Source organism: Thamnophis sirtalis, unplaced genomic scaffold (genome assembly GCF_051295495.1).
Source record: "Thamnophis sirtalis isolate CommonGarterSnake01/CBP01778 unplaced genomic scaffold, rThaSir2_p1.2 scaffold_12, whole genome shotgun sequence".
Classification (NCBI taxonomy): Eukaryota; Metazoa; Chordata; class Lepidosauria; order Squamata; family Natricidae; genus Thamnophis; species Thamnophis sirtalis.
In genome coordinates, this window is record NW_028261392.1 from 34,486,490 (window position 1) to 34,503,221 (window position 16,732).

General features: G+C 36.2%; 1 protein-coding gene and 1 non-coding gene across 4 annotated transcripts; one reads left to right on the plus strand and one right to left on the minus strand.

The window, feature by feature from the left end:
- The first annotated feature begins 191 nt into the window (after window positions 1-191).
- LOC148043296 (small nucleolar RNA SNORD89) lies at window positions 192-298 on the plus strand. The gene has a single exon (XR_015698260.1). It is a non-coding gene; the product is annotated as a small nucleolar RNA SNORD89 (small nucleolar RNA).
- Window positions 299-2,788: 2,490 nt separating this feature from the next.
- CNOT11 (CCR4-NOT transcription complex subunit 11) lies at window positions 2,789-16,635 on the minus strand. Of its 3 annotated transcripts, XR_015698172.1 has the most exons (8): window positions 15,951-16,628; window positions 14,142-14,306; window positions 9,958-10,110; window positions 9,050-9,252; window positions 7,476-7,678; window positions 5,638-5,734; window positions 4,668-4,945; window positions 2,884-3,107 (listed from the first exon to the last, which is right to left on the minus strand). XR_015698172.1 is itself a non-coding variant. In XM_014067438.2 (7 exons), the coding sequence occupies exons 1-7, from the start codon at window positions 16,504-16,506 to the stop codon at window positions 2,910-2,912; spliced, it is 1,575 nt and encodes a 524-aa protein (XP_013922913.2). In that variant the 5' UTR covers window positions 16,507-16,620; the 3' UTR covers window positions 2,789-2,909. The 3 variants fall into 3 exon arrangements, 2 of the variants coding, with proteins under 2 accessions (XP_013922913.2, XP_087582334.1); XM_014067438.2 differs by lacking the exon at window positions 4,668-4,945 and having other exon boundaries at window positions 2,789-3,107; window positions 15,951-16,620; XM_087726208.1 differs by lacking the exons at window positions 4,668-4,945; window positions 5,638-5,734 and having other exon boundaries at window positions 15,951-16,635.
- Window positions 16,636-16,732: the final 97 nt, after the last annotated feature.

Genomic DNA, 16,732 nt, shown 5'->3' on the forward strand with positions numbered 1-16,732 from the left:
TTGTTTTTTAGTTGCTAAACTAAATATGCTTCAGCAAAATAGATAAAAGCTTCTGTTCTTAATTGAGGATTTAGGTAGAATTTTAAGAATATATATTTTTTGCAATATATTCAATTACAAGTTGGAACTAACTGAAATTTATCTTGGATAAACTGAAAATTTTGTCTATAAAAAATTATACCCTTGGTGCTGCTGAGGAGTGATGACAATGAAAGGCCGAATTGCAGTGCCTCTTAACAGTTTACTCTCGAGGCATGATGACAAAGTTCCCGAAGCGACCTTTTTATCTGACCTTGGCAGCACCGTAAAAAGACAAAAGTTATGCTTTCTGCAGCTAGTCCTTTTCTAAATGTTTACAAAGTAAACATCTGTTGCATTTAGGCACAAGATAAACCATGAAGCCTTGATACTCCCCTCCCCCACTGCCCAGAATAGAGAGATCTCAATAGAATCACTGTTAATAAGTGGACTAATACTACTATTCAAATAAATCTTATCTATATTGTTAAATGCTTTTGTCTACTTACAGTTTTAGAATAAACTCCCTAGGAGCAGATTCTGGTATTTGCAAAAATCTCGGTTTTTTTGCTATATTTACCATTGGGCCATTTTTAAGATTCTTTTGATTGCACTCCTAAGTACTATAAAGGATTAGGAATCAAATGTTAAAGATTGTTTTTTCCAAGAAAATTATTTTTAACTACTTTATGATTTTTCAGTGTATTAGCCACCTCTTGTTTCCCACCCTTAGTTTTTCAGGGATCTAGAGAGAATATTGGTAGAAATATGCCATTTTTGCCTTTCTATAAAAAACTTATTTTTTCAAAACTTATATTTCTGCTACATTTTATATTACATGAAGGGGATTCTCATTAAGATGTTCCTTAATCTGTTCTAGAATACTATAAGTAAATCACAAATTTAGGCACCGTTATTGTATGCAGGCCCAGCATTGATCAACCTGGGGAGGGGACTGTTCCCCCAAAACCTAGCTTGATTTTTACACGTATACCCATTGAGTCCCAACCCCCCCCCAAAAATAAGTCCTAGTTAAGACCCCCACCACTCCGTTGCACCCAGTTGCATGAGGTGGGATGAGGCCCATGTGTAAAAAGCTAGTGGGGATGGGGTGGTGAGCTGCCCCATTTGCCCCGCACCCACTTAACTTAGGACAGTTGCAGCCAGGCCTTGCACACCCTGCCACCTGCTTCACCAGCACACTTCTGCAGCTACTTGCACATATTGCCCCAACCTCTGTTTCACTGACAGGCCTTTCCTGAAGGCTTTTTCAGTTGAGAAATTGACAGATTCTCCCCCCCCCCTCCCAAAAAAAGGCCTTCATTTCGCTGTCACACCTTCAGGAAGTCTCTGCAGCAGAGAAACAAGTTCCACGTTGGCACACACCGTGTCCCTGACCTCCATTTCACCATCAGGCACTGTCAGAGCTCAGTTTCTTGGCTGCAGAGGTTCTTCCTGAATGCCTCTGATGGTGAAACGGGGCAGGGGTACCGTGTGTGGGCAACAGCAAACACCCGCAGATGTGGGTCAACACAGGCCACACGGGCTCCTGCTGGGTGGGGCTGGTGATGCCACTGCCGTGAGGAAACACAATAAAAGACTTCGCCTGAAAATAAGACCTAAAGTCTCTTGAAGGGAAAAAAAGATGGTCTTATTTGGGGGAAAACATAGTAATTAAGTCAAAATGATTACCATTTGATGACACATTGAAAGTGTCTTCTGGAAATAGAATTGAATTTTCAGAAGAGAATTGGCTACAAAAATACCTGGGAGATGAAACAAGTATTCTAAATTACATTTGTTTTTTCTGACAAGATTTGAAGTGTCAAAATATTTTAAACTGAATATTTATTAGATACCAAAACATCTGTTTTTGTGATACAAAACTGATTTAATCTTATTCTAATCTGTGACATGTAAAGCTTAATTATTAATCTGATGGTTTATACTATTAGAACCTATTACTGCTTTAAAACAATATTTTATTCTAAGTTATCCAAGGAGTGCCTTAAAAATAAATGTTTGGCCCCCAAATAGCATTAATTTCTCCCAATATGTTTACAGATACCTTTATTTGTTGTGAAGCTTTATTATGGACTATAGTAATTCAGGAGATTCCTCAAAAACTAAAAGGTTTAATTATTTTAGACAGTGAAATAAGACTTAAGAAATCACTTTCAAAATGCCAGTCCTTAATTATCAGAAGCAAATACAGTATTTCACATTAGCAAGATCACTGCCATGATCTATTACTGACACCCACTATTTCCTAATGCATAAAGTTAAATTCCCAGTATTCTCAGCAAATTTCATATTGACTGGAAATTCCTGGGAGTTTAATGCCATTGATCTTAAACTTGCTTAAAACAATCCTAGTTCAAGCACTTGATTAAATAAAACATACCTCTACAAAACTTCCAATAAGCAAAGTGGTCACTCAGAGCATTTAAGTAACACTTTGAAAAAGAAGCATCTTCAAAGGGTGATATTGGCAAGTTCTAAAATTCAATAGCAGCCCTTTACAAGAATGACTTGGGTCCACAATTTATCATTTTTAGTGGGTGATCTATTAATTGGCAATATGTAAGCTCCCAAGTTTTTCAAAAAAATTTTTTTTAAATCTATGGATTAAAAATAAAAATTATCTGGGGCGCAGATAAGAAAAAAATATTTTGCTAGGTAGGTTGGCACCCATTTAGTTCCAGGTTTAACATCAGGTTAATTTACTTGAAATTCAAATTAGTTCAAATTGTTCCATCATCAACAAAAGTTTCAACATAAAGGCATTATTTAATAAAGCACAAACATTTTAATTGCAAGCAACAAAAAAACTATACAGAATTTTTTTTCACACTAATCAAGTAAAAAAAAAAAAAAGTTCCAAATCAGTCTTATTTGGATGTCTTTGTTTCTGAAGGATTTTCACCAGTGTCGAGTGTCTTCAGCAATCGAAAAAGTCCAGCTGCTTCTCTTATCCGGCTGAATTCAATACAAAAGGCTTGTACCTCTATAAATAAGTCCTGTACATTAATTATTTTGTTTCGAATCAAGGATTGCAGGAATACACAAACAAGACGTACCAGCCGATTCTAAAGCAAACAAATAATGGATTTTTTAAGAAATAGGTTTGAATAATCTTGATATTACTATGGCAAAAAAATCTTTTAAAAAGCCAAGTCATCTCATAATTTATCCAAATTTGCTAATTTTAAATTCTGCAATTAACTGAAACTCCTAATAGCACATAAGTATTTACTGAAACATTGTCATTATTCCAAAGTTATGCCACTGAAAAGTGATAGCCAGTCCCCATATTTACAATCATTTTGGCATCTCCACAGTCACATGATTAAAATTTAGGCATTTGGTAAACAGCATGTATTTTAGGACAACTGCATCTTGAAGTCTATGTGTCACCATTTGCAGTCTTCCTAGCTGGCTTCCAACAAGCCAAGTCAATGTGGAAAGCTATATTTGCTTAATGATACCATGATTCACTTAATAGCAATGATTCACTTAACAACCATGGCAAAAAAATAAAAGGTAAGGCTCAATCACCTTGCGTAACAGAGTTTTGGTCTCAATTGGGATTGTAAAAGTGAATTAGAATTCTTTTGTTCTACTGTTCTGAAAATAAGCCTTTATATTTCCCTTTTTATATCTACTATGTACAACCACAAAATACTATAATTAAATATATGCAAATGCTACATTAGTAGCTTTCTCACAATTTAATGGTGGATTGTTCTTTCTACTCTTTAATAATCCAGACTATGGTAAACAGGCTAATAAATCTGTTTTTATAAAAGAAAACAAATTGTGCTCCTGCCTAGATTCCGACAGCAAAGCATTACATCTCCCACTTTGTTTCTTCTCTTCCCTCAAGTGACAAGAAAAAAGAAACTGATAAGATAGCCATAGCATTTAGATTTATATACCACTTCACAGTGCTTTACAGCCCTCTCTAAGCAGTTTACAGGGTCAGCATATTGCCCCCAATAATTTGGGTCCTCATTTTACCCACCTCGGAAGGCTGATTCAACCTTGAGCCACTCAGCATCAAACTGTCAAACTGCTGGCAGCCGGCAGTCAGCAGAAGTAGCCTGCATTACTGCATTCTAACCACTGCACCATTAGGGCTCCTCTAGGACCCAATGATCTCAAAGTATGACTAAAGGGTGCTTTTTCTAATGGCCTTTTCCCAAATTTGCCCTATTTTTTTTCTAAGAGTTTACAAATCAAAGAAGTCATTCCAGAGTACTTAGACCCATAATTATATCCCAGTGAAGTTATTTAACAAAATGGAAGATTTGTACAAGAATACGTGCTGATTGATTTTAGTCAGAAATGTTATCTCTGGAGCAGGGAATTAGTGTAATATAGGAATTATCAGAAACAAGTTTCTTGCATGATAAGCAGAGTAGCTAATAGCGAAGTCTCTTAATAGAACTACTAGTTTCTTACGTGAAATTTCAAAAAGCTACTAATTATCTACATAGTGACTCCTATAAGGATGGTGAACGCAGCAAATGACTCATTTATCACCACAATGAAATGCACCAATTGCGCCATTATCTGAAGTTTTAAGATTGGGAAAAAGCAGGAATAGATTAAGTTGTTTTTTCATCAAATTTCCAATTTAGATTCACCTTGAGAGCACTGTCATGGTAATAGATACCAACTGGTTGGTCACCTGATGTCAGTCCACTAGGTAGAAATCAACTCCACAGGTAGGCTGGTTTTATTGAGATAGGTTATAATAAAATCTTGCAACAAATTCTGAAATAGGGAGGCATCTGCCTGAACTACTTCTGAATGTTGTCTCATTGTGGATTTTAACAAATGTTTCACCCTGTTTTCTGTAGGCAATGGATTTTGCATATTTCCATCAAAGTCCTCTTCCTTTTTCCCTTCAGTTAAGGAATGTCTGCATTCATCAAAGTCAGGAAAATGGCATATTAATAAAATCTGACATGCAAGTGGAACATAGGCTCAACAGCTCACCCTTTAAAAGGGAAAAAGTCTGTGGAGAAATCTTCAAACGGGAAGAGATGAATATAAATATAAATATAAATATTTCAAAAGGTTAAAATCTTCCTTCAAATGTAGAACCAACAGTTATGGGCCCTTGTGTTGTTAAAAATATTCAGAAACTACAGGGCTACATTCATCCATCAAAGCAACATTCCCATCCAACCAGAAAGTTCTTTGCAGCAATGACTTTGTATTTAAGCTGTCAATAAACAACATATTCAAGCATACGAATAAACAAATTTATACAGAGATGATGAAATACTCTGTTCTATTCATTGTAGACAAGTATTTAAAGTATAGTGATGAACAGAATTTTGCTATCATGTTTCCATTTTGAAAAAACTGATGACTATTTCTTTGATTTTTGTTTATGCCCTTGGTCTTCTATGTATGCACCAGTATGTATGTTATGCGTAATATGCTGTATGTGAAATATACTAAAAACATAAGCAACCAACTTTTTTTATCAAGAGGGTTTTACAATTCTTAAAACTCTGCAACAATATTGTTTTGGTTCTCCAAGTATTTTACTGTATTTTCAATTACTTTATTCTAAAAGACTATAGTTTCTTTTTGGACTCTTACCTGCATATACTTATCCTTAATTTGTTCACAAGTAGAAATACAATTGGATATATAAAGATGAATAAATTCTGGAGGAAGATCAACTGCTGTAGTGAGCCTGTTGAATATTTAAAAGTTAATTATTTTCCAATTGGCCATCTTTGCTAATATCTCATCTGTCACTTCAGTTCTATCATAACAGATAACCAGTTTGCATAATGATTAAGGCATCAGCCTAGAAATCATAAGACTATGAGTTCTAGTTCCTCACGTGACTTAGAGCCAGTTTAGTCTCTCTCAACCTAACTCACCTCACCATGCCTTTATTAGTTTTATAAATAACACAAGATGATGAACATTTCTAATATTCATTCCTTCTCCTATTTTACCCATAACAACTCACAGGATTATAGGTCCTAACAAGTGAAGAGCTAATCATTTTCAACTAGAAAAGAAATTCTGAATGATTATATGTGACTGTTGTCATATTTCTTTCAAAATACTTGCTATATCTCTTTTGTGTTAAAGTATCTAGCATAACTAGCAATATTATTATTAAATGTTACTATACATAAAATGTTAAATAGTTAAATGTACCAAAATAATATGCTGTGCTAGAGGACATGGAGTAAATATAATATCTATACATCCATCCATCCTCAGAATGCAACTAAATAATAATTATTGGTTAGATTATGGATATATGAATATAGTTCACATCAAAATATTCTATTTAGAATGTTATCTTTCCCTTCATCAAGGGAAAGGAAACTTTGCAATCTTTAAAAGAATGAACAATTGTTTTCCGACACACCATACAATGCCATTACCTCTACAGTATGTTTGAGTATTGGCATTTTATAAACTGAATGTAGTCAAATATTACATATGAATAGTTACTATGTTAATCATGGTACCAAAAAGAGTAAATATCCCTGAAATTTATCTCAAAGAATCACCAATACAAATTGTCTTGATATTATAAAAAATACACTGAGTTAACTGTCTCTGAGTCCAATTAAATAACTGCATGTGCCTTATTAGGATATCACTTTGAGGCAAGACTCTTTCTTATAAATTCTCATTCCCCCAATATTCCTCCTCCCATGCATATATACAAGATCTGCTCTATCCTATTATAGTATCTAAAACTGAAATCAGAACACCAATGTAAGCTTAATTATAAAGTACCTCCCATAATCGCCATGAATTAGCCATAAATATAGGAAAACAATGACATTACTAGAGTGGATAGTAAACTAACCTATAGTTGTCCTAATATCTCAAAGGGTCAAGGTCTTAGGATTTTAGATTATATTCTAAACTGCAACTTACTTTTCCACACAACCTGTGAAAATCAAATTATAGGTAGTCTTCGGCTTAAAACCATTCATTTACTGACCGTTTTAAGTTAAACTGACACTAAAAAATATGACTTTTAACTGGTCCTTACACTTATGCAGCGTCCCCATGGTCACATGATCAAAATTCAGATGCTTAGCAACCAGTATGTTTTTATCATAGTTGCAGCGTCTCAAGGTCATAGCAACATCTGCGACTTTCCCAGCCAGCTTCCAATAAGCAACATATTCACTTAACAACCATGTGATTCACTTAACAACTGAATCACCAGTCATAAAATTGGGTGAAATTAACTTACCAACTGACTTGCTTAGCAACTGAAATTATGGTTCCAGTGGTAAGTTGAGGACTACCTGTACTCCATTAATAAAATCATTCAAAGTATAATTTTTTAATGGAAGAAAACTGTGATGGAATTTTGTAAATGTTCATGTAGATGTTGAAAAATCAAGCTTGTTTAACTAAATATATATATAGTAAAAAAGCATTTTACTTACCGATTTACAACTTCCATTGAATGTAGAGACATGTCCATGTTGACTAATACTGAAAAGTACTCAGTTATCTGACTTGATTGCATTAATTTAAGCAGCATTTCTATAGCTACTAAAGGATTGTTTTCCACCAGATCAGGCAATTTGGCAGGAGTGAGACCAATATGGTAAACAAGCTTAGGATCTTTCTCCAATTCTCCAAGAAGCTGCATTTTAAAAATGTAAAACAGTTTAACTATTAACAATTAAGAGATTACTTTCAACTTAGTTTATTTATCTAAATTGCTAGTTAAAATAAAATTATAGAAATATCACAGTAATTATTGACAGCCAATATGGCATGATGTACGAAAATGAGGGAGATTGCCAGTAAAGGTTTTTAATTCTATTGCTTGTAAAAGTGATTTCTGTTGAGCTAATAGTTTAAGCATTCATATTCTATTTGATAAAATTAACCCAAGGTCCAAACCTTAAACAAGTACAAAAATCTACAAGTCAGCAATTTAAATAGAGTCTCTCGGGACTCTATCCCCCATCTGAAGCCAATAAAAGTCATATGAAGCTTTAGAGATGTGCCATAGATATTTTGAATTTAAACTCAGTCAATATGAAATTAAATAAAAAACAATTTTTTATTTCAATAAATAAAACATTTCAAGTTATTAACTGGGTTTTAGTCTTATCTGGATGATTGTGCTCACTATAGCCAGATTATACTCCTAGCTTTGCAGGTTGTAGCTATGGCAAGAAGCACTCTGAAAAGTTTAGGAAACTGCAATTGCTTCACAAAGTGGCTGCTAGACTAGAAATTAGTGTAAGATAGTGCTGCTCTGGATTCATGATCTCAACTATGGATCTCTTTTTTGGCACATTTTATGTTGACATTAAGCCATAAACCAGTACAGCTTGGTAACCTGAGATACAACCTCTCAATTATAAACCTATCTGGATATGAAGGACTGTAGAAAAGCTGTTCTTGAAGATGCCCGTGTGTTTAGAGTCTGTTTACAGGATACAAAGAAAATGGCCTTTTCTGCAATTGTTTATTCTTTCATCAAATTTAGCTGCATGTAGATTGCATTAAAGTAATCCAACCAGATCTGGCCTGTCAAACTGGCAGCCCCCAACTCTGGGCCCAGATATGGCCCACAGAGACCATACCCACCCCAACTCCGCAATGGCAAAAAACATTGTGATACATCATGATACGGCCCGCAATGCAAGCTGGTTTGACACCCCTGAACTAGATGGTGACTAGGTTGTCTAAGTGACTGAGTAGAACCTCTCAACCTAGGAATGGGTACAATTGGCACCCAATACAAACTTGAGTAAAGGTCTTTACTCAAGTACCACCTGCTGTTTGAGCAGAAGTCATGAGTCACTGTGATGAAATATATGAATGATCTTGCAGAGAGGATCTGTGTAGGAAATGTTTTTACTTTTTGATGTGGTTACTGAACTGTTAATTTTATATCATAATTTTGGGGTCCTAGTAAACTTGAGCTAGCTTTAATTTAGTTAAAATTAAGATATTATTTTAATAATAGAATTAAACAAGTCAGCAGTTGACTTCATACCTGTGTTTGTTGCTGTGATGACAAAGGACTTTTGAATGCTTTGGCCATGATTCGTTTGATTTCCACTCCGGCACTATTTTTAACACACATTGACTTATCCCACTGAATTGTATGATCTGGCTCTATTGGATTTAACCAAGCTAACTCATCTTCACAAATATGGAGAGGTGGTGGTGGGCGGATAAATTCTGGTCGAAAATGACCTGAAAAATATATTACATTCTTTTAAAAAAATATCTCTTAAAAGTCAAAATATTTATCCAACAATCAAAATATTCCCAAATATATTATCTGTTTCTATGTTATATTGTATATAATACATTATATTATTCTTTATAGTTTACATTGCAATATATAGTATAGCGTACTTATCTATTCTATAAATTGACAATATCAAGCATCTAGACCAGCATATCTATTGAACCTAATTTTATATAAAACAGCATATTTTTTGCAAAGGTATGTTTTACAGTACTCTCCAATGCCAATTGGGATAGTAATAAAATAGTAATATTTCACCATGCCATTGTGTCTAACAAAGCTATATTTTGGAAAAGTAAAGCATAAGGAACAGAATTTAAGACCATTAAAAAAACAACATGATTCTAAACAAAATATTATACAATATAAAATTTGAACGGTAGAATATAGTGAAGATTCATGCAAAGTCAATATAGTAGCTAAGACACTGTTCCACGTTCAACCTTAAAAGCCATAATGGAAACCATGCAACCATCTTTTTCTTACACCCTGCTTTTCAAACTGAAGGATTACATTCATATGAACAACACTAACTATAAATACCAATTTCAAATATAGAAATGAACAGAAATAAAGAATGGAAAATAATATGATTATTTAATTCTTATGTTGTAACTCTGTAAAGGATAACCTAAAATCATGCATACTTTCAATAGGTGGTTTTGGTCCACTCACTAAGGCTTCAATAATCTGGGATGCAACAGAGCTGTCAAAACCAGAATTTGAAGAATCTGGATCAGGATCACTGAGAATGCTAGGAAAGCTAGCTTTACTTTGTGTTGGTAGCTCAGACTGACGTTCTGAAAGAAAAATTAGATTAATTCAATTTCAGCATCCAAAATCTTGAATCACAAGAACAAGAATAAACTTGTTGACAAATCTACACTATTTCTGTTAATGAGAAATTGGGATTATCTGTAAAAATTAGACACCAGGCTAGAAAGTAGGAGACCATGAATTCTAGTCCCACCTTAGCCAAGAAAGCCAGCTGGGGGACTTGTGCCAGTCACTCTCAATCCACATCACCTCACAGGATTGTTGTTGTGGGGAAATTAGAAGGAGGCAAGTCTGTTTACCACCTTCAGATATTTGTAAAATAACTACAAATACAAATAAACAAATTATTCCTTCTTTTAAAATACAAAACTCTTAAACTCTAGCAGCTCTTTGGCCATACTATATTATTTTTAAAGATAAAGCTGAGTTTCCAACAAGCAATTATTGGTGGACAAAATAGTTTATACAAATTATTCCATAAAAACTCAGTTTCTTGGATTAACAAGATGATTCATTATCACATCACTATTAGTATTTTGAGTTTCATAACACATTCTGCATGTTCTATTGTTCTATTGTTTATACCTCTTAAGACCTGAAAACCCTGTGGTTCCTATTAAGTAACAATGTTATTCTTAGCCTTCATACAGCATTCTTCATAGCTGAAAAGGAAACATTTTGTCTCCACCTATTATATTTATAAAACATCAAATCATTCCACTATACTTTTTAAACTGTAAACTTGGCATCTGAGAATCAGTCAGTCCCAGAGCCAAAGTTTCTGAATAAAGCGGTACCTTGGTACCCTTTGAAATTAATTGAATTTGGTACTCAAGACATTTTGATGCAAAAGATTTATCACAGCACTCTTTGTACTGTGCACAAGCTAGAACTTTAATGTCAGTTGTCTTGTGACTCTCTACATTATTCCTTATGGGGAAAAATTGTTTGGTATTCATCGTTTTTAGTAATCATCGCACCTCTGAGAACCAATTAATTATGAGTGCTGAGGTACCACTGTAGCAGTTAAATGGTAACCAATTTGCTCACAGCTAGATATAGAAAAAAATCTAATCTTTACTGTCTGGAGACAGACTTATATACCACTACTGTTTATAACAACATTTACTTTTAAAAGGACAGACTTAAATATAAAAAATAAAATGCAAGCATGTAATTTCTGTAGTGTCCATGTTCAGGGTTAATTTTTAAGAAGGGTTTTGATCGTGTCAGTTTCATTCTAACATTCAATATATTATTTTTAAGTTAATTCCTATGGAATTAAGTTCTAAATATTAAGCTTAGATCACTCATCCCAAGATACAGTGACCAGTTACTTTTTTAAACCTCAAAAGAAAGAGAATGAATTTAGCCTGCATCCTATAATGTATATTGCAAATAACTGCTTATAGAATGGTCCATCAAATCTAATTTACTATTATAATGTGTGAGCTATGCTTATTGATATAAATGGTGTGACACTATTATCCATGCCTTTCTCACACTTCTGATAAAGATTAGAAAAAATTAAGCCCAATTACTTACACTATATTTTCTTTAGGTGAAAGGCAAGTAACCAAGTTAGCCTTCAGGGAAAATAATCATCAGAGCAATTTATTTTACTAGGTCCTTAAGGCCACAAAAGAAGCATGGAAATTTTCAAGTTCTCTACAGCTCTTTGAGAGCAAAAAGGTAAATAGAACAAATAAAGTGTCAGATTTTCAAATGACCAGGTCTACTAAAATATCTAACTAATAATATAAGAATCAGATTAAAAATTAAAGTTGTTCATAGTTTCATTCACCTTTATAAAAATATTATCAGAATAGATTCTAATCTCAGTATGCCCATAGTATTGATTGAAATAAGTTTCAAGTCAGCTTGCTACAAGGAAGAGTTTGAAAATTTCAAGTTGATAGCAAGGATCAAAAGCTATTTCTGGTTTTTTTAATCTAAGGATGCAACATCAGAACCAGCTCAATTATAATTCTTCTCTAAGCAGGGAAAATGAAGTGAATCTCACTTTGCACCCATGAAATATCTCTATAGTCAACAATATTAGCATAAAATTCCATATATGAGTTCTGGGGGAGTGGGAACAAGTGTCATCTTGATACTTTTGTGATTTGGCCACAAGGGAAAGAAAAACTGGACAGCTTCCTCACACATCTCAACAGCCTACACCCCAAAATACAATTCACCATGGAAATAGAAGCAAACAACCAACTTCCCTTTCTGGATGTCCTAATCTACAAAAAACCCAATGGTTTTTTGGACACACCATCTACTGGGGGGGGGGGGGGGAGACACCAACCGCTATTCAAACGCACAATCCCATCACCACCCTGCACAGATCAACTCTGTAGCCAAGATCCTCATCTCCAGAACCAAACCCCTAGCCGACAAAGACCACCTGAAAACTGAATTACACACTCTCACAAACGTATTGATCTCCAACAGATTGCAAAGAAAAACAATAACCAACCTAATCCAAAGGGAGACTCCCCCCAAAAACCAAGACACAAAACAAGGTAACGGCATTGCCCTCCTCCCTCACATCAAAGGCACTACAGATAAAATCAGCAAAATTCTCCACAAACACAATATCAAGACAGCCTTCAACAATGACCAAAACATCCAACATCTTAAGAAACCCCAAAGACAAAATCCAGCTAGAAAACCAAGGAGTCTATGAAATATCATGCAAAATCTGCCCTGCAACATACATAGGACAAACGAACAGGAGAATAAATGAACGCATCGCAGAACACAAGAACGCACTAAGAAAAAAAGAAAAAACTTCCTCCCTTTTCCAGCACCTTAAAGCTACAGAACATGAAATTAATTTTGAAGGAACCAGCTTAATCTCCAAAACAGAACACTTCAACAAGAGAATAATTATGGAAGCTATCGAAATAGAGAAACACCTCTACAACATGAATAAACGTGACAATACCTCCCGCCTACCAGACATCTGGAAACCTGCCCTAGTCAACAAACGAGCCCCACCCACCACCCAGGCGGAAACAACAAGACACACAGCCAGCACCAATCAGCACCAATCTACCAATCATGATACAACCACACAATCAATCATTCCACTTACTGAAACAAAGCCAGCACTCCACACACACCCACCAAGATTTATAGAAAGACGGCAGCTTCGATCCCACTTTAAGCCCAAAACCCAGCCTGAAGATGGCGAGTGAGACCTCGCTGAAATGTTGCCAAGACAATCTCAATCTTACACGGGAAAAGACCCAAATACAACAAGGCCAGCATACCTACACGCATGAAAATCTACGAAAAGATAGATGGATGGATGGATGGATGGATGGATGGATGGATGGATGGATAGATGATAGATAGATAGATAGATAGATAGATAGATAGATATAGAGTTAGATAGAGTTAGATAGATACATACACATACACACACACACACACACACATATATATATATATATATATATATATATTCATTTTCTTTAAAAGCTTGTTCACACACACACAATGAACCGTACAAAAAGGCAATGTTTTGAATTACTATCATAACTCTTATAGAAACACATTGCATTTCAGAGTATTTATCTCTTCAGTAATAGATATTAACATAGCAAAGGCTTAGAACTTTGACTGGATTTGCAATTCTCATTATGCACAAATGTCACGTCATATATAGATTCAATATTTCTATAAAAGGATATTTTATTTTATAGGGATTTTTTTATTTTAAGTGTAGGATGTTGATTTTCAAATAATGACAAAACAATGAAGTATTGCTTATGTGCTTTGTTGATTTCTGAATAAAAACACACAGTGACACCACAGCAAATTGGACATTTTTGTTTTACCTTCTAATATGTCATAAATTATTTCTCCAAAACTATACATACCGGTAATTAACACTGCAGAAACTCATTTTATAAATTTTCCGGCAAAACTAAAAATGTGCTATGGAGTTATGAGGAAAAAGAAAAATATTCACATGCAAGTTTAAACACATTTTATATTTCATTAAAACAGAGGACTGTAGGAATGATTTGTTTGTTACCTGCTAATGCTAACTGAAGACCGCTTATATCTACAGATTGCCCCATATTTCCTACATCCATCGATACAATCTGTCTTGGAGTCTTTTTGAAGAGTTCTCTGGGAGGGGCCAACATCAGCTGGGAAAGAAAGAATCTTTCTGGTGGAGTAATTGCGGGCAAAAAGCCTTTAAAAAAGATAAGTTATTTTATAGTACCAGCAATTTTCAAAGAAGTTATAGCATTTCTATTATTATGTGCTCAATCCAGAAATGTATGAATTCAGTGAAATTAGTATTCTTGCAGGCAAAAGCAGGGGAAGGGGATTCTCACCATGCAACCACCCATCTGATAGTCCAGGCTTCCTAGGCTGTCCAAAATCCATTCGGGAAAATTTGGGGGAAGAGACTCTAGCAGTGCTAAAAGTGAGGTTCTGGACTGAGGGAATTGTGAAAATACATTTTTCCTTCTGTCTTCAAGACTACCAAGTAAGCAGAGTAGAAGTGCCCATTAAGAAAATACTAAGTTAGCGACATCTCCTTTTTTTGTATGCTAAATCATACAATAAAATGAAATACAAAACTTCTGTTCAGCTAAGAGAACCAGAAGCATAGAGAAGCAATAGAAATAATGGATGACAAAATGTAAATAAGGCAGGAAAAAGTCCGCCATCATCCTTCCCAATTTGAAGGGAATGCTGCTCACATGACCATAATAATGCATATATCATTGGCTATTTTCATACATTCCACGTTTAAGACTTCCATATAAACAAATTCAAAACACTATCTTCATTTATTGCCACAATTCATTGATCTTATCCATAGATAAAACCAAATCAAATACTGGCAGTTTGTTATTTATCTAAACAAATCATTAGCTGTTATTAATCACTTTCTAGTCAACAATTACATAGAAAGGACAGAAGAAACATTACTTCCAGTATGAGACTTACATAGTTGAAAGTCATGTTTGATATTTATGTATATACTGAGGTTGCTGCACAAATACTTGTTAACAAAGAGCATGCTGATAAACACAGAATACATGCTATCTATTCATTTACTGTCTACTTTCATTTTGTGTGGACATTTTTATACCAAAACCTGCAGGTTAATAAACTATGTTAAGGCATAGATGGTTAAATTAGAACAGAATATGAATGTTTTCCAATCTTTCATCAGGATAACATTTAGCATTAAACTGGGGATACCAGTCTCAACAACAATCAAAGGTTGGAAACTGAGATATCTGAAAAGAATTAATGAAGGATTACAGGAGCAGTTATTGCAATTAGATTTAAGATTATATCACACAACAAAAGGCAAGAGGGATATATTGAAATTATTCCTCTCAATCTGGTTGAAGCAACTGAACTAGGGTTGCCCCCTCAGTTTAAAAGAGGGGAGGAAGAAACCCCCAGTTGCAAAATGCTCAAACATTACAACCCAGCCTTCAGAGTCTATAGAGATTGTCAATCATCCAGGTACTCATGGTTGTCCCAAAGGTGCTTTTTCTGGAGGCAACTGAAACTTTGCTTTTTTCTTTGAAGACATTTCGCTTCTCAGAGCTGAAGAAGCTTCTTGGATGAGAAGCGAAAACTCCTCAAAGAAAAAAAAACAAGAACGTTTCAGTTGCCTCCAGAAAAAGCACCTTTGGGTCAGCCTTCAAAGAATCCATGTTGCCTCCTACTCCCCCCACCTACCCAAATTCAAAATAAGTTTCATCTTTTTTCAAGTACACCCTGGGAGGTCCAGGCTTTTACCGAAATGGCAAAAGGCCGCCGCCGGTTATTCGCCCAGGCCCAACCGGAGGCCAGGTGAAGGAGCTACCTGAGAGCGGCGGCCTTTCGTTGTCGTCCCCGACGCCGCCGCTCCCTGCCGCTCCAGGGCCCGAGCCGGCGGGGGCGCGCTCAGGGGGCGCCGGATTCAAGAGGTGGGCGAAGATGGCGGCGAAAGGGTTGGCAGCGAGCGGCTCGGTGCGGTACATCTCCCAGAGTAGGTAGAGGGCAGTCAGGCGCTGCGGCGGCGTGGGCAGCAGATCCGGCTGCTGCAGCAGCAACACCAAGACGGAGCCTACGCGGAAATGCTCGGCCTTTCCGAAGTAGTGGTGGAAGGCGGTGGAGAGGCCCTCGAAGGTGCTGCCTCCGGCCTCCTCAGACACGATGCTCAGCAGGCTCGTCAGCTCCTTCGGAGAAAGGCTCATCTTTCCCGGCAGCGAGGCGATGGTCTCACTGTTGTTGTTGCTGCTGCTACTGCTGCCGCCGCCGCTGTTGGTACTAAAACCGGCGACGGAAGCAGCGACGGCCCCACCACCGGGAATCGAACCTGCCGCCGCTTCCACAGCACGGCCAGGCTCGGGACTGAGGCGGACCCCGCTCGCTAGCATCCAGCTCCACCCTTCCCGCTCTCAGCGGCCTTCTGCGCGCGCCCGTGCACTCGACCTACCTAGCGACTCCTCCCCTCATTATTTTGTTTTCCCTTCCCCGCGCGTGTGCCTCAACGAGCCGCTACTCTCCCCCACCAACCCGATTCTCTCTTTTTTTTCCCTTCCTTCCGCGTCCTCCGGATTTTTCCCCCTGCCGCTGCTACCGTAAAGCGACTTGTGGCATTTG